At 34.7% G+C, this 16,101-nt stretch overlaps 1 protein-coding gene across 9 annotated transcripts in view; it reads left to right on the top strand.

Annotated features, from left to right (window-relative positions):
• The window catches only part of MEI4 (meiotic double-stranded break formation protein 4), a 374,155-nt gene that overhangs the window by 168,839 nt on the left and 189,215 nt on the right, over nt 1-16,101 (top strand). Inside the window, exon 5 of one of the 9 annotated variants that reach the window (XM_063637852.1) lies at nt 2,646-2,709. The exons of the other annotated variants lie outside the window; for them this stretch is intronic. Within the exon in view, the coding sequence (XP_063493922.1) occupies nt 2,646-2,696 (51 nt within the window). The 3' untranslated portion in view covers nt 2,697-2,709. Of the gene's footprint in view, nt 1-2,645; nt 2,710-16,101 lie in introns of those variants that run through there. 9 annotated transcript variants of the gene reach the window in all.

Below are 16,101 nucleotides of genomic sequence, written 5' to 3'. Positions count from 1 at the left end.
CACATCTATAAAAATGAATGTTATTAGAACCATCTTCAGGAGCAAGTTTTCAGGTATTATGTTTGACAACAGATGTTTTTTAAACCGTCTTCTGTGGAAGACAGGTCTGGGTAACCAGAAATATTTATTTATTTTTTTACTGTAGGTATGTAAACTTATGATATTCATCATCCTCTCAACATAAATATTGGACAAATATTTAAGAAATATTTTGGAGAGGTACCAAATTAGTCTCATTGTATTTTCTGAATTTCATTGTGTGACCATGGCACTGAGCATCTGAAGGGCATTGAAAGATTTGTTATGGGAGGCCAGAAAATAAAGGTTGCCTGATTTATAATTTTGCCTTTGCATAATGAATAAAGCTTTAAACTCTGTAAACTCAAATCTAAAATATGACTTATGGTACCAGATGAGATATAATAAAGCCACTACAATCTATCATTCTCACTGATTAAAACTAAAATAATTTGAAAATAAATATAAAAGTCAACTACCTGGCTGGGCGCGGTGGCTCACTCCTGTAATCCCAGCACTTTGGGAGGGTGAGGCGAGTGGATCACCTGAGGTCAGGAGTTGGAGACCAGCCTGGCCAACATAGTGAAACTCCATCTCTACTAAAAATACAAAAAAATTAACTGGGTGTGGTGGTGGTGCCTTCAATCTCAGCTACTCAGGAGGCTGAGGCGGGAGAGTCACTTGAACCGAGGATGCAGACGTTGCCATGAGCTGAGATCGTGCCATTGCACTCCAACCTGGGCGACAAGAGCAAAACTCTATCTCAAAAAAAAAAAAAAAAAAGTCAACTACATGAGAACCCTGAAATATAAAAAAGTAGCATGTGAATTGTTAAAGGAGTCAAAATGAAGGGAAAAAACCTATGGAATACGTTTCTCATTTTTTCCTTTTTCTCAATGTCCAAGCTTTGATTTAAGAGCAGCCCCAGTCAAGGAACTCTGTTGTACTTGAGAGTGGCAAAATCTTTAACAGAAACAACTTTTGGGCAAGAAGACTGGTAATGGGGACATTATGAGCTGGAGAGTATGGAAGGAATCCTCAGGACTTTTGTTTTTCTTTTTGTATTTGTTTTTTTATCTAGTCCCCGCAATGGGATTTGTAATGGTTATGTAACTATGTACAAGTAGCACGAATGGTGAAAACTCTGAGAAAAACTCAGTTTCTCTGGCAAGAAAAAGTAGGTAAAGAGACTTCTGGGAACAGAAGGGTGTGGTGGTGAATTAAGGGGAATCTTCCTACACAGAATTAAGAATATCCTTCTCCAGCCCTTTGCTATCTCTGGACAACTCTTCGGAGTAGAGAGAGTTGGAGAAGGGCATCCTTAATTCTATGTAGGAAGGATATAATTTCCAGACTCACCCCTCACTTGTGTAAGGCAGACTCCAAACAACATAGCAGAGGCTTTGATAACAGAATTATGATGTAAACCACTGTATATAACCCAGGCAAACTCCCAAGTGGTACACATAATGGAATAAACCCGAACTTCAGAGTAAAGACATTGAAAACTGATAGTGAAACTACCACTAACAGAAGGTAGGGCAGAATTTGTACTCTGAACCTAATTATTTTGGTTGTCAGCGTGCCACCTGCTTCTGTAAATAAAGTTTTATTGGAATACAGCTTTTCTGTAGCTGCTTTTGTACTACAAAAACGAAAATCAATATTCTATAAAAACAAAACAACTTAGTAGTCAGTGTGTCACAATATAATGCTTAGTATTTCTAGGATACAATCTAAAACTTCTCAATATACACAATTACAAAGAATCAGAAAAATGTTGACCCATTTCTGAAGGCAAATGACAATCATCAGAGGTAATCCCTGAGGTAACCCAGATATTAAAATGACCATGGACTTTAACGCAAATATTATAACTATGCTCCTTGAGGTAAACATCAGTAATCCTGAAATGAATGAAATGGTAGAAATTCTAACCAGAGAATTAGGAAATATGTATGTGTCGTGTGTGTATTTTGTGTGTTTGTACATACATACATGCATACATGTGTGCATAATTTTAACATATACATGTTTTAAAAAGTAAATGTTAGAACTGAAAAATATACTGTCTGAAATAAAATATTCCCTGGATGGGCCCAAGAGCAGAATAGAGATAACAAAGAAGTCTGTACATGAAGACAGGTCAGTTGAAATGATCTAATCTTAAGAAAAAAGTTATACTGCAGAAAATTGAACAAAGTCTCAGGAATCGGTGAAACAATACCAAAAGACATAGCATATATACTATTGTGGTCCCTAAAGGAAAAGGGAAAGAAATTTATGACAAAAGTATATTTGAAAATAATGGTCAAAGGCTTTACAAATGTGGAGAAAACGATAAATGTATTAATTTTCTGTGAGCCATGAACATAATAAACTCAAAGGAAACCTCACCCAAACACATCATCATAAACTTCTTGAAAACTAAAGATAATTCTTTCTCCTTTTATATTTAATTTTTAAAATGTTTAATGATCTTTTAAATTGTATTTTATTTTAGATTCATGGGGTACATGTGTATGTTTGTCACATGGGTATATTGCCTACTGATGGTGGTTGGGCTTCTAGTGTACCCATTACCAAAAAAATGAACATTGTAATTACCCGTCTATTTCTTTTTATAGATGCCAGAGGAAAATGGCATATTACATTCAGGGGAACAACATTTCAAATGACTGCACTTTTCACATCAGAACCCATGATGGCTCCAAGATTGTGGAACAACATCAAGTTACTAAAAGCAATAAACTGTCAACCTAGAATTCTACATCTAGTAAAAATATCCTTCAGAATAATAAACTGTGCTTCACATGTAGGAAAATTAACATAATTCATTGTCAGTAGAACCTGTGAAAGAAATGCTAAAAGCAGTGCTTAAGACTACAGGGAGTTGTGATATAACAGAGAAACTTATAATTTCAGGAATAAAGGCAGAGCAAAAGTAATGCTTAAGGGGGTGAATATAATAGACCGTGTTGCTTTTGTTACATTCTTTAAAAACATATATGCAGATGAAACAAAGCTTAAACATTACTTGGTGTATATGGATGCAATGTATATGATAACTAAAATATGAAGTTATCAGGATATCAGGAATTTTCAGTTGTATGGCTTCTAATTGAAGTGGAAAATGTTAACTCTAAATATACTGAGAAAGGTTACAAATGTGTGCCTATATATATATATATGTATTTTTTTTTTTGAGATGGAGTTTTGCGCTTCTCACCCAGGCTGGAGTGCAAAGGTGTGATCTCAGCTCATGGCAACCTCTGCCTCCAGGGTTCAAGCTATTCTTCTGACTCAGCCTCTAGAGTAGCTGGGAATACAAGAGTGTGCCACTACTCCTGGCTAATTTTTCTGTATTTTTAGTAGAGATGGAATTTCACCATGTTGGCCAGGCTGGTCTCAAACTCCTGACCTTGGGTGATCCACACACCTGGGCCTCCCAAAGTGCAGGGATTACAGGCGTGAGCCACCACACCCAACCCTATAAATGTATATTTTATCCTCTAGAGCAAAATAATAAATATAAAGACCTTTAACAAAAAATAATTAAAGTGGAAGCTAATAACATTTAAATAATTTAAAATAATGTAGTTCTATACTTTGCAAACATTAATCCAAAGAAAGTTAGATTGACTGTGTTAATATTAGCAAAAATATATTTCTAAACAACGAACATCAACAGGGTAAAGAGAGATATTACATAATGACAAAAGTGTCCATTCACCAAGAAAATATAATGATAAATGTGTGTGAGCCTACCAAATGCTTGAAACTTCCAAAACATGTGAAGCAAAAATTGATAACACTGTAGGGAGGAGTGGATAAATATGTTATAGTTGAAGATTTCATTACTCCTCTCTCAGTAATAATAAAATCAGACATAAAATCGGCAATATCATAGAAAACCATAACAAAGCCATCAACTAGTTTGACTTGTGTCATTTCTAGAACACTTCACCCAATAACAGCCGAATTCATAGTCTTTTCAAGGGGGATTGAGATACCATTTTAGACCACGAAACAAACTTTAACAAGATTTAAAGAATTATACATGCGATGTTCTCCAACCATAATATAATTTTGCTAGTAATAATAATAGGAAGACATCTAGAAAACCCTTCAACAATTTGGAAATAAACAGAACATTTCTAAATAACCTATGGATCAAACATAAAGTCCCAAGAGAAACTAGAAAAAAATTGAAGTAAGTGAAAGTATGACATGATAATTTATGAGATGCACTTTGTAAGGCAGTAGTAATTTGAGAAATATATGGATTTATGCTTGTCATTGAAGGGAGGTTTTAAATCAATAATATAAGAAACTAGAATAGCAAGGAAAAATTGAGCCCAGACCACATAAAAGGAAGAAAATAATAAATATAAGAGCATAAATGAATGATGTTGAAAAGATGAAAACAGTAGAAACTGCAGGTGTTATCCTTTTAATATCTGTAATGATGTCCACTTCCATTACAGCCATTGGTAATTTGTATCTTTTCTTTCTTCCTCCAAATTATAAGCATTCTTTCCCCAAAGTACAAGCATTTGAGGAAAGAAAGAAAAGGTACAACTTGCCAATGCCTGTAATGGAAGTGGACATCATTACAGGTGTTATGAGGATAATAAGGGACTACTATAAACATCTGTAGTCCATAAATACAACAAATTAGATGAAAAGGACCAATTATTTGGAAGATATAAGCTACCAAAACTGCTTCAGGAAGAAATAGGTAACCTTGATAGTCTTACCCAATTAAAGAAATTGATTTCAAAGTTTAAAATATCCCAACAAAGAAAACTCTAGACTTTGAGGGTTTCACTATCAAATTCGACCAAAATTTAAGAAAGAAATATTACCATTTATATATAATCTATTCCAAAAATCAGAAGACAAAACACTTGACAACACATTTTATGAGGAAAGACTTAGTTTAGAGAGGCAGCTCATGGAATACTTTAGAGCCAGGCAAATCCTGAGTCACACATTTTTCATATAATTTTAATTGCATTTATTATTGAATATTTTTGACACTTAATCAGAAAAGCCAGAAAAGATGCTGAATCAATCTAAGACTCAAAGAATCCTAAACTAAAGGAGCAGTTTGGCAGAAAATCCCAGTGATTTTGGCAAAATATTCTCTATTAAAATATTAAATATTTAGTATTTTAAATTACTCTTTCACTGTTTTAATTCAAAGCCATAGGCCATTTGAGAAAAACCGACCAAGGGGAAAGATGTCAAAATGTAGGCAGACATATTAAAACAAAAAAAACTATTATAGAACAAGTTGTTCAAAACAACCATCTGAACTTCTGGCTAGTTCATGCCAGAGGGTATAATCAGTATATCACAGATAAAGACCAGGATGATTATCACTAAAAGCCATAAATCATGATATACTTGTGTTGTAATGGCCTCTACTTTCTAATTTCAGAAGACATATCTAAACATGCTGTGATAATGCAACTCAAAATATGAAAATAAGCTATATGTCCTTATTTAAAAAGGATGGGCTGACATTTAAAAATAATCCTTAATTTAGTCATCATTTGATCATTACATGATCATAGACATTAAGACAGACATGTAATAGCGTGGCTAAAATGTGAGGACAGAGATCAGAGTGCTAGTTGGAAGCCCTGAGTTCTAATTCTAGCTCTGTTGCTAATGAGTTTAATGGGTTTGAAAAGTCCACTTCTCTGAGCCTAATTCTATAATCAAGTATGGTGGTTAAGTATAGGTATTTTTATCCCTAAGGAGTTAAATCAAAGACTTTACAGGGCAATCAATCCAACATGAAGTTTATGAGTAGTCTTCAAACAGATTACATCATAATCACTTTTCTGGAGAGTGTCTGAAGGATCATATAGAGCAGATGCTGACATAGGCCTAATGTCCCTACTGATGCTTATTAGAATGACTCATGAATCTGTTTGCATTTATATTTCTCTTGTCACAATCACCATACACAGTTTTATGCCTCATGGTATTAATAATTCTTTAAGAATAGAGTTCCTGGTCACAAAGCCGGTCCTAAAACGTAGATTTGGAATTTCTGATTACTTTTATTGCTGTAAACAAAATCTCTCCATCTACATTGGAGGGTCATAGTAAAACATCTTTCCAAGCCTTAAGAACATAACAGAAGCCTTCCATCAATATATGAATACATTGTGGTTAATTTCAACAATCTTCTGAAGATCTAGAGCAATCTCTCAGTGAACTGCAGATATCCTTCTCAGCTCTTGAAATTTCTGCATATCAATTCAAAAGTTTTTATTGCAAATTGAAATCCTTTTTGTTAAAGAATGAGGGTAATACAAAACATTAAATGAATATTTAGAAATTGGTAATTTTATAAGTGGTTTTTATTCTAAAATTTAAATTATGCAGGTAATATATCAGAGTATATTTAATGTTGTATTTATAACAGTGACTGGCCATACCTGAATCCATCCTCTAATCCTTGTCACATGTTGAGGAAAGCAGTTAAAGGCAATGATTATATGAATAATATTAGAAAAGGAAAAGAGTCCAATATCTTCACATCTCTTTCCTCCCAGAAAAATGATGAAGTAGAGATGGCTATAGGAACTAGGATTCATTAACCTGTAAGGAATAAGACAGTTTCTATAAATTTTAAACTAGTTGTGAACTACATTCTCAGCTTGTGTGAGGGGTGTAGGTTAATGACTTCAAATTTTCAGAGAACTTTTTTCACTTTCTCCCATTCATTGGGAACCAATGAAACCTAGCAAGAATTCACACTACCTTGCCCTGTGAGTCTTTTTTTCCCCCTAGCTTGCCTACTGGTGGTGCCTTTTGATGTCTTCAGCTTTATGTGGGTGCCTAAGCTTTAAAATTTCACATTGTACGGCTAACAGCTTTTGTCTTCTACCTTGTATTGAGATGGTCAGGTAAAACCCAAGATGCTGGGCAGGAGGAATTGGCAAATTCTCCTAATGGGTTACCTTCAGTACTATCTGACAGATCATCTTTTTGTATTAAGTCTTTCTTATTGTTTCCAACTTCCAAAGATAATCCTTATTTTTCAGAGAGTTCTCTTTCAATAATTTTGTATCTATGTGTCTACATGTGTCTGTGAGGGGGAGTGTGTTTATTACTTTCAAATACTCTCTAGCAAGAGGGTTAATTTGGTCACCTTAATCACTGTATGACTGGATCTCTATGCAATTTTATATCAATTTTCTACATTCAGTTATTTAATATATTTGGAACGTGTATTAATCCATGGAGTGAGGTGGGACACTAAGTGGGAAAACATTCAGCTTCTCAGTTATTTGTTTAGTAACACTAACTTTTTCTTTGGGATATTTCTTTTATTATGTAGTTCATTTTCACATATATTGTATTTGTTTATTGATCTGCCTGCCAGTTTGTACACTGCTATGGAACTAATTTAGTTACTCTACTTTTATTATGTATTTTAATACCTAATTATTTTAACTGCTTTTTATTAGATGTTCTTCCTGTTTATATATCTAAGTAGCCTTGAGAATAACTTTTTCAAGTTCAAAAGTAAAACTGTAGATTTTCATTGAGATATTTGTTGAGTGCACTGAATCCTTAAAACAGCAGTCTTGTTTTTTTTTTTCTTTTAAGCTGAGGAAACATTTTAAAAATTATGTCTTTGAAAAGACTAGTCATTGTGGGGTTTATAGAGCTCTAATTATTTATATTTATTATTTTTCTCATTATTTTCATTTCTTTGTTCTTTTCTATTACATACCAAGTGAATTTCTCAAAATTTTTCATCATTTACTCAATTTTCTGTAATAATTCTTGAGTTTATCTTCAGTATGAATTTCAATTTTCTTTTTTCTTTTTTTGAGACGGAGTCTCGCTCTGTCACCCAGGCTGGAGTGCAGTGGTGCAATCTCGGCTCACTGCAAGCTCCGCCTCCTGGGTTCACGCCATTCTCCTGCCTGAATTTCAATTTTCTTATTGGAATTTTAATTCTTTTTTAATTCTGTCCTCAGTTCCTCACATTCCATTTTGATTTCACTCCTTATATATGCTTTTTTGTCATTCAATGTGTTTATCTTTTTATCTTTTATTGGATTTCAGCTTTTTATAATAGACATGTATCATTTCATGCCACTGAACATGTGAAATTATCTTCTCTGGATATTCTCGTTTCTTTAGTAAGTTATTTTCAGAGTTTTGCTCTGCTTTATTGATTTTAGGGCTTTATTCCTGTATCATTTACTGTTTCTCATAGGGTCTGTATTGTTGTTTGTTTAATTGGCTTTTTTCCTTTTACTTATATCTAATGAGAAAATCATCACTGGAACTTAATAAAATTTATCTAAGGAAGTCTATGCGGATTTTCCCTGTCCCTGGTCATTGTGTACTAAGGCACCAGTAAAACCCATCTTCACTCCTCTGCTGGAGAGCAGGTTGTGGCACTTGTGTTCAGTGCTTTTTACTTGACCTTGACATGGAATTCTGTACCGTTAGCTATAGTACTTTTTGATTAATTTATGGGGTACAGAGAAACTGGAGTCTAAGCATTGACAGTTCAAGGGCCTTTGTTACATCTTGCAGTATACAGAGCTTTAGTGCCCCTCAATCCCCCAGCCTGTTGTTTGGTGAGTCTAGGAGAATTTTTTTAGGCCGTGCATTACATTTCTCAGTGCAGCTCAGTCAGCCTCTCACTTAGAGTTTATTTTTCCTTCATAGATTATTTCATTGAGAAACTGAAGGATTTTGTGTTGGGGAAATAGTGTTTAACAAAAATGACTGTCATCTTAAAGGATTCTGTGCTTTTACTAGGAGTTGAAAGGAGTGAGGGAATATTTTTTTTTTGGTGAGTTAATGAAAAATGGAAAATGAGTTTAAATAAAAGATTCAGTGGTGCTTTCTCTCAATGTTCTGAAATGGTGTGTATGGAGCCAGTATATACAGAACAAATACTTGTGGAAGATCCAGGTGTACGGTCACTGTCAAAATGATTCTGTGCCTTAGATTATAATTAATTCAAGAGAAATGTTGAGTAAATACAGGAAATAAAGCCAATTATTTCCTCTGTATTTGTCTGTGCTAGCAGTAAAATGTCAATTAAGTATGATTAATTCTTCCTTTTTTCCATAAGCATGAGAATGTATTGCTGCAGTTTTAATGGCTGCCATGATGAGGTCTATCAGTCACTGAAAAGAAGTCAGCAGAGTAATTTCAGTGTCATGAGAAAACATCAAATGCATTTCAATAACATACATTTACTGATTGTTTTTCTCTTGTTTCCTGTGGCAAGTAAAATATATTTGTTCAGAATAATTTTCTGATGCAATCGAAACCTAAGGCCTTCTATGAAGACTTCTCTAATCGGCAGAGAAAGGAGCAGCCATTTCTTTCCTACTCCGATCTTTGTATTATAGACATTAACACATTTTAATGGAACCAGTTATAATCCAGTGTTATTTACATGTCTGTTTTTTGTATGTACTGAGGTTAGTGAAAATTTCGTATTTATTTTTCTATTTATATTAGTCACCTATGAAAGAATGTGTTGATTGAATGAGGATTTTCACTTTAAATAAAATGTAGTAATCTGTAATCAATAACTCTCACTGACCCTGAAACTCACATTACTTGTTTTCCAAGCTGTAATTCACTCAGAATTAGAAAGGTAAAAAGGAAAGGAAAGAACGTCAGAATATGTATCTCCTCTTCACTTTATGTATTTTTATGCAGGAATCCTTTGAGTTCTTAAAAAGAATGATTTCGGGTACAAACTAATTTGAGGCTCTCTGTGTTTTTCTGAGAGTATATGAGATATGCATGGCACGTATTTGGTACTTTAAAAGTACTTATTGAAGAATAGAAAGCAACTATAAGGTATAATGATAAAGAAAGGGTTCTGGATGGCCTACTGGTGTCCTGGGATTAAAAGAAAGAAACAGGAAAATTGAAGCTGCATTTGAGTGTGAAAGTTGGGAGTTTCAGGTTTTAGAATTGGAACAGTTCTCGTTGTTAGTGTAGAGTAGGTATGAAGTTCATTGTAATTGACCAGGCCAGCCATTTCTTCACTGGAAAGCCTTAGAAAGTTCTTCCACAGGGCAAGGGAATCATTTCTGATGATGGCAGCATGGGAAGCAGAAGGAAAGAGGGCCTGGGAGACAGTTCCCTGACATTTTGATCAGTGCCCACAAGAGTGACAGGCACATTATGTCTTAATAAGTAAATAAAAACTAAAGAATGAAAGTTATTTGATTGAAAACTAGAGAAAAAAGAGCAGTATGAGGATGCATCATTAGAGTCCCTGTTGAGGGCCATGGGCTGGACTCTGCCAGGACCTCGGGGAAAGTGTACTTGGTGGTTGTGATGCAGCACATCTAGGTCTTCCCAACTAGATTGCCAACTTCTAAACTCCTCTCTCAAGGAAACTCTGAAGTTGTCACACTAAGTGCAGAGCCAGGTCAAGGAGACAAAAGGTAGTCTCAACTCTAATTATGATTGCAGTACTAACTAGAATGCTCTCATACTTGTGTTCTCATTTATTAACCAATTTATTTTGAATATGAACTGTAGCTTCCTTCAAAACTATATTGTTGTATATTATTATCAATATTGTGATATTTATTGAGTTCTTACTATGGGGGAAGTGTGATGCTGAATGTCCTGGGGTAAGCTACAGGGATACTTAGAGTTTAATTGGGAAGAGAAATGCAGCTGTACTGTCCAAACCAAAGTAGGTCATCAATAATTATTTTGAATGAACACACATATAATATAATTGCTGGGTTTTTTTTAATGGCATCATTAGCATTAGGGAAACACAAATGAAATAAACAAAAATAAAAATCAGGAAAGAGTTATTTCTGTGAAAAATAACAATAATAAACCATTTATATATTAACCTAAAAATAATTGTTGAAGAAACAGGTATGTATATTATTTAATATATTCAGATTTATAAATAGAGAAAATGTTAATGTTTTAATGTAGAGAACAAGTCAAAAACATTTAAGATAAAAGAAGTTTGTGTGGTGGCTGGGCATTCCCTGACAACCTCACAGAAAATAAAGGATTTAAGCCTCATAGGAGTGAGAGTGGGACTGAAAGAAAGCATTTCAGGTCAGCTGAAGGTAGTGATGGCACAATAAGGTGCCTGTGTGTGTGAGAGGGGTGAACTGACAGGAGCATAACTGCATTTGTGTTTGCTCTGAGCAAAAGCACATTTCATCTTTTTGCTAACACTTTCCTTGGAGATAACAATTTTAACTATAAGGTATGGTTCATGGCATTTTATATAAGCGTTAGTTTCTTTTTGGTATATTTTGTTGATGGTGCTTAGATACTCAAAGAATGCAAATAAGGGAAAATGAGAATTCCAAATAATTTTTTGAAGAAAAACCTCTTCTTTCCAGTCTGGGGGATTATAGAGCTATAGTGCATACTGTAAAGTAGAACAGATATTTAGTGGTGCCTGGAATGCCAAAGTAGCAACTTAGTGTGATTCTCTTTAATGGTACTGGAAAACTTCTTTGATTCATTTAGTTGATGTCAATATGTCACTTTTTGGTGGAATTGCTACTTTATACAATATTATGTTAACATTTGAGGCAGCATTATCCATAAATATTTATCCCATGTGGCATATTGGTTTTAAACTCATACTGAAGAACACATCTAATATTAAAGTATAAAAGCAGTGGCAGAATGCGGTACAAATTAATAGCAATTTTATGTCTGTTTTTATGTTAAACATGTTCAAATTAGTTAGGCATGTGAGAGGATAACTATATTGTATATACTATTTCATTTATCCTTTAACTACTATATTGAAAAGCACCTACAGAGTTGAAAGCAGGTATTTTTATTTCGTTGAGCAGTGGTTTGTAGTTCTCCTTGTAGAGGTCCTTCACATCCCTTGTAAGTTGAATATCATGAAAATGGCCATACTGCCCAAGGTAATTTATAGATTCAATGCCATCCTCATCAAGCTACCAATGACTTTCTTCACAGAATTGGAAAAAACTAAAGTTCATATGGAAGCAAAAAAGAGCCCACATTGCCAAGTTAATCATAAGCCAAAAGAACAAAGCTGGAGGCATCAGGCTACCTGACTTCAAACTATACTACAAGGCTACAGTAACCAAAACAGCATGGTACTGGTACCACAACAGAGACATAGACCAATGAAACAGAACAGAGCCCTCAGAAATAATGCCACACGTCTACAACCATCTGATCTTTGACAAACCTGACAAAAACAAGAAATGGGGAAATGATTCCGTATTTAACAAATGGTACTGGGAAAACTGGCTAGTCATATGTAGAAAGCTGAAACTGGATCCCTTCCTTTCACCTTATACAAAAATTAATTCAAGATGGATTAAAGACTTACATGTTAGATCTAAAACCATAAAAACCCTAGAAGAAAACCTAGGCAATACCATTCAGGACATAGGCATGGGCAAGGACTTCATGTCTAAAACACCAAAAGCAATGGCAACAAAAGCCAAAATTGACAAATGGGATCTAATTAAACTAAAGAGCTTCTGCACAGCAAAAGAAACTACCATCAGAGTGAACAAGCAACCTACAGATGGGAGAAAATTTTGCAGTCTACTCATCTGACAAAGGGCTAATATCCAGAATCTACAAAGAACTCAAACAAATTTACAAGAAAAAAACAACCCCATCAACAAGTGGGCAAAGGATATGAACAGACAGTTCTCAAAAGAAGACATTTATGCAGCCAAAAGACACGTGAAAAAATGCTCATCATCACTGGCCATCAGAGAAATGCAAATCAAAACCACAATGAGATACCATCTCACACCAGTTAGAATGGTGATCATTAAAAAGTCAGGAAACCACAAGCTGCTGGAGAGGATGTGGAGAAATAGGAACACTTTTACACTGTTGGTGGGACTGTAAACTAGTTCAACCATTGTGGAGGACAGTGTGGCGATTGATTCCTCAGGGATCTAGAACTAGAAATACCATTTGACCCAGCAATCCCATTACTGGGTATATACCCAAAGGATTGTAAGTCATGCTGCTATAAAGACACATGCACACGTATGTTTATTGTGGCACTATTCACAATAGCAAAGACTTGGAACCAGCCCAAATGTCCAACAATGATAGACTGGATTAAGAAAATGTGGCACATATACACCATGGAGTACTATGCAGCCATAAAAAATGATGAGTTCATGTCCTTTGTAGGGACATGGATGACGCTGGAAACCATCATTCTCAGCAAACTATCGCAAGGACGAAAAACCAAACACCACATGTTCTCACTCATAGGTGGGAATTGAACAATGAGAACACTTGGACACAGGAAGGGGAACATCACATACTGGGGCCTGTTGTCGGGTGGGAGGAGGGGGGAGGGATAGCATTAGGAGATATACCTAATGTAAATGACGAGTTAATGGGTGCAGCACACCAACATGGTACATGTATACATAAGTAACAAACTTGCACATTGTGCACATGTACCCTAGAACTTAAAGTATAATTAAAAAAAAAAAAAGCAGGGATTTGAAAGGGGAGATCGTGATAGCTTCTGAAAGAGTGAACTTTTACTACATGGTATCTGGTTAGTCTTTAATGACCTAGACATACATTCCTATTGGAATATAACTTAACTTGCTTATTTGTAAATGGGTCTGGGAAATCATTTAAAAATGAATTGAACGTCTAAGTTCTATACATAAGTGGACCAAATTAGGGATTCAAATTTGTAACAAAGTTTTATTCTTGGAATTTTAATCAAATTATCTTATTTAACTTAAATATAATTAAACTATTTTGTTTCCTTTCTGTAGAAATAAAAATGCCATCTAAGCGTGGTAGCTTTGCTCTAAGAATTTAAATGTCCCTCTCTTAGCTGAGCCTCAGCCTCCCTGTGTCAGAAAACCTTAGAGGGTCATGGGACATGGCACATGGTTAAAAACAACAAAGCAAACAACAGCAATAAAAAACTTTGAAAATAAAAATTCATGAATAAAATAACTTTCTTAAGTGATTCTGCAGTCATCAGAAGGGCTAAGATGCCCACAGTTTTATTCACCATGGCTTATATATAATCAGTGCAAATGTTGACACAAAGAGACATATAATGTACTAATATTCATTTTATTCTGATAGTTTTTACCTCACATTAGATTGTGAACCATACTTTGGGAATTTCCCATGTGTTTTATTCTGTTCATGCTACTATAACAAAATACTATATACTGGGTTGCTTATAAATAACCAACTTTATTTTTTTGCTTTTTTTATTTTTTTGGTTTTTGTTTTTTGTGTTGTTGTTTGTTTTTTTTTGTCTCACAGTTTTAGAGACAGGAAAGTCCAAGATTAAGGCATTGGCAGCTGTTTCCTGATTCATAAATGGTGCCTCCTAGCTGCATCCTCACGTGGTGGAAGAGAGAATGAGCGCCTTAGGGCCTATTTTATAATGGCGCTAATCCCATTCTTGAGGCCTCTCCCCTCATGACTCTAATCATCTCCCAAAAGGCCCCACATCCTAACTCCATCACATTATTAAGTTTCAACATATGAATTTTAGGAGGTCACAAACATTCAGACCATAAAACTATGTATAGGAAAAGAAATCAATAAAGCCAATAAGACAGATTAAGCCGGGTGTGGTGGCTCACACCTGTGTAATCCTAGCACTTTGGGAGGTCGAGGCAGGTGGATCACCTGAGGTTGGGAGTTTGAGACCAGCCTGACCAACATGGAGAAACTCCGTCTCTACTAAAAATACAAAACTAGCCAGACGTGGTGGCACATGCCTGTAATCCCACCTACTTGGGAGGCTGAGGCAGGAGAATCACTTCAACCCGGGAGGTGGAGGTTGCAGTGAGCCGAGATTGCACTATTGCACTCTAGCCTGGGCAACAAGAGTGAAACTCCACCTCAAAAAATAAATAAATAAATAAATAAATAAATAAATAAATAAATAAATAAATAAATAATAAAAAAAAAGGACAGGTTAATGCCAGCAAAACTTGGTTTTCTAATACCTAGAGCATTGTGCCCTAGTGTGTTATAGCTCATAGATTTACAGAACATCAAGAGAAAATAAAAGATAATCTAGACCAATCCTTGCATTTTACTAATGTAAGATAAAAGACTTTTAAGGAGTTTCAGTGACTTGTCCGAGGTTGTTCATTTTAATAATAGCAAAAACAAAAGTGCTATGCTATCTCTGCAATTTCAGGGATTTGTGGCCTTAGGAAAAAATTGCATTTAATATCTTTAACGCTCAGTTCTTTTGTTGTAAGTCAACGATCACAATGTCTGCACTACATAACTTAAAGGCCTATGAAAAGCATGAGGCAATGTGCATCAGGGTGCTTTGAAAACGGCAATGAAATCTTGTGGTAGACCAAGGTCTGGAGAAGTATTGCTTTCTGTGAAAATGTTGAGGTTTAGTATTTCAGAAGAGTTACATCTAAAATATGGCCTGTATCCCCTCCCATGTATGTTTCATGAATAGTTCTATATCAGGACATAAATTAGGTTCTGTTAGAAGAATAAGGAATGAGATAATGAGAGGTCTAGAAAGTACAATCTAAAAAATAACAACGTTAGAGATCCGTTTTTGATTATTCATTCTTCAAAGACTTTACAACATTCCACTAGAATAGTCAACTAATGGGCTACTCTAGTTAATTGTGTTTTGTTTAACAAAAAGTTCAACATAATTCAACATTTTCTTGACAGTTATGAATCTTGGAGATTATGATACTTGTAAATGTCAGTTCTTGTTGGAGATTAGCTGAACTAAAGAGACTGTGTTAATTCTATATGACCATGAGCTTCTTTTTTAAAAATAAGCCATATGGTTTTTGAATTATTATTTTTATGTTTCTCCAAAAGTACCATACTGAGTGTTCTAAGTCATTTGGATTCTGGTTAAGGTTTTTTTTTTTTTTTTTTTTTCATTTATTTATTATACTTTAGGTTTTAGGGTACATGTGCACAATGTGCAGGTTTGTTACATATGTATCCATGTGCCATGTTGATTTCCTGCACCCATTAACTCGTCATTTAGCATTAGGTATATCTCCTAATGCTGTC

Source organism: Symphalangus syndactylus, chromosome 4, assembly GCF_028878055.3.
Source record: "Symphalangus syndactylus isolate Jambi chromosome 4, NHGRI_mSymSyn1-v2.1_pri, whole genome shotgun sequence".
Lineage (NCBI taxonomy): Eukaryota > Metazoa > Chordata > Mammalia > Primates > Hylobatidae > Symphalangus > Symphalangus syndactylus.
This window is presented reverse-complemented; position numbering and strand designations above follow the sequence as displayed.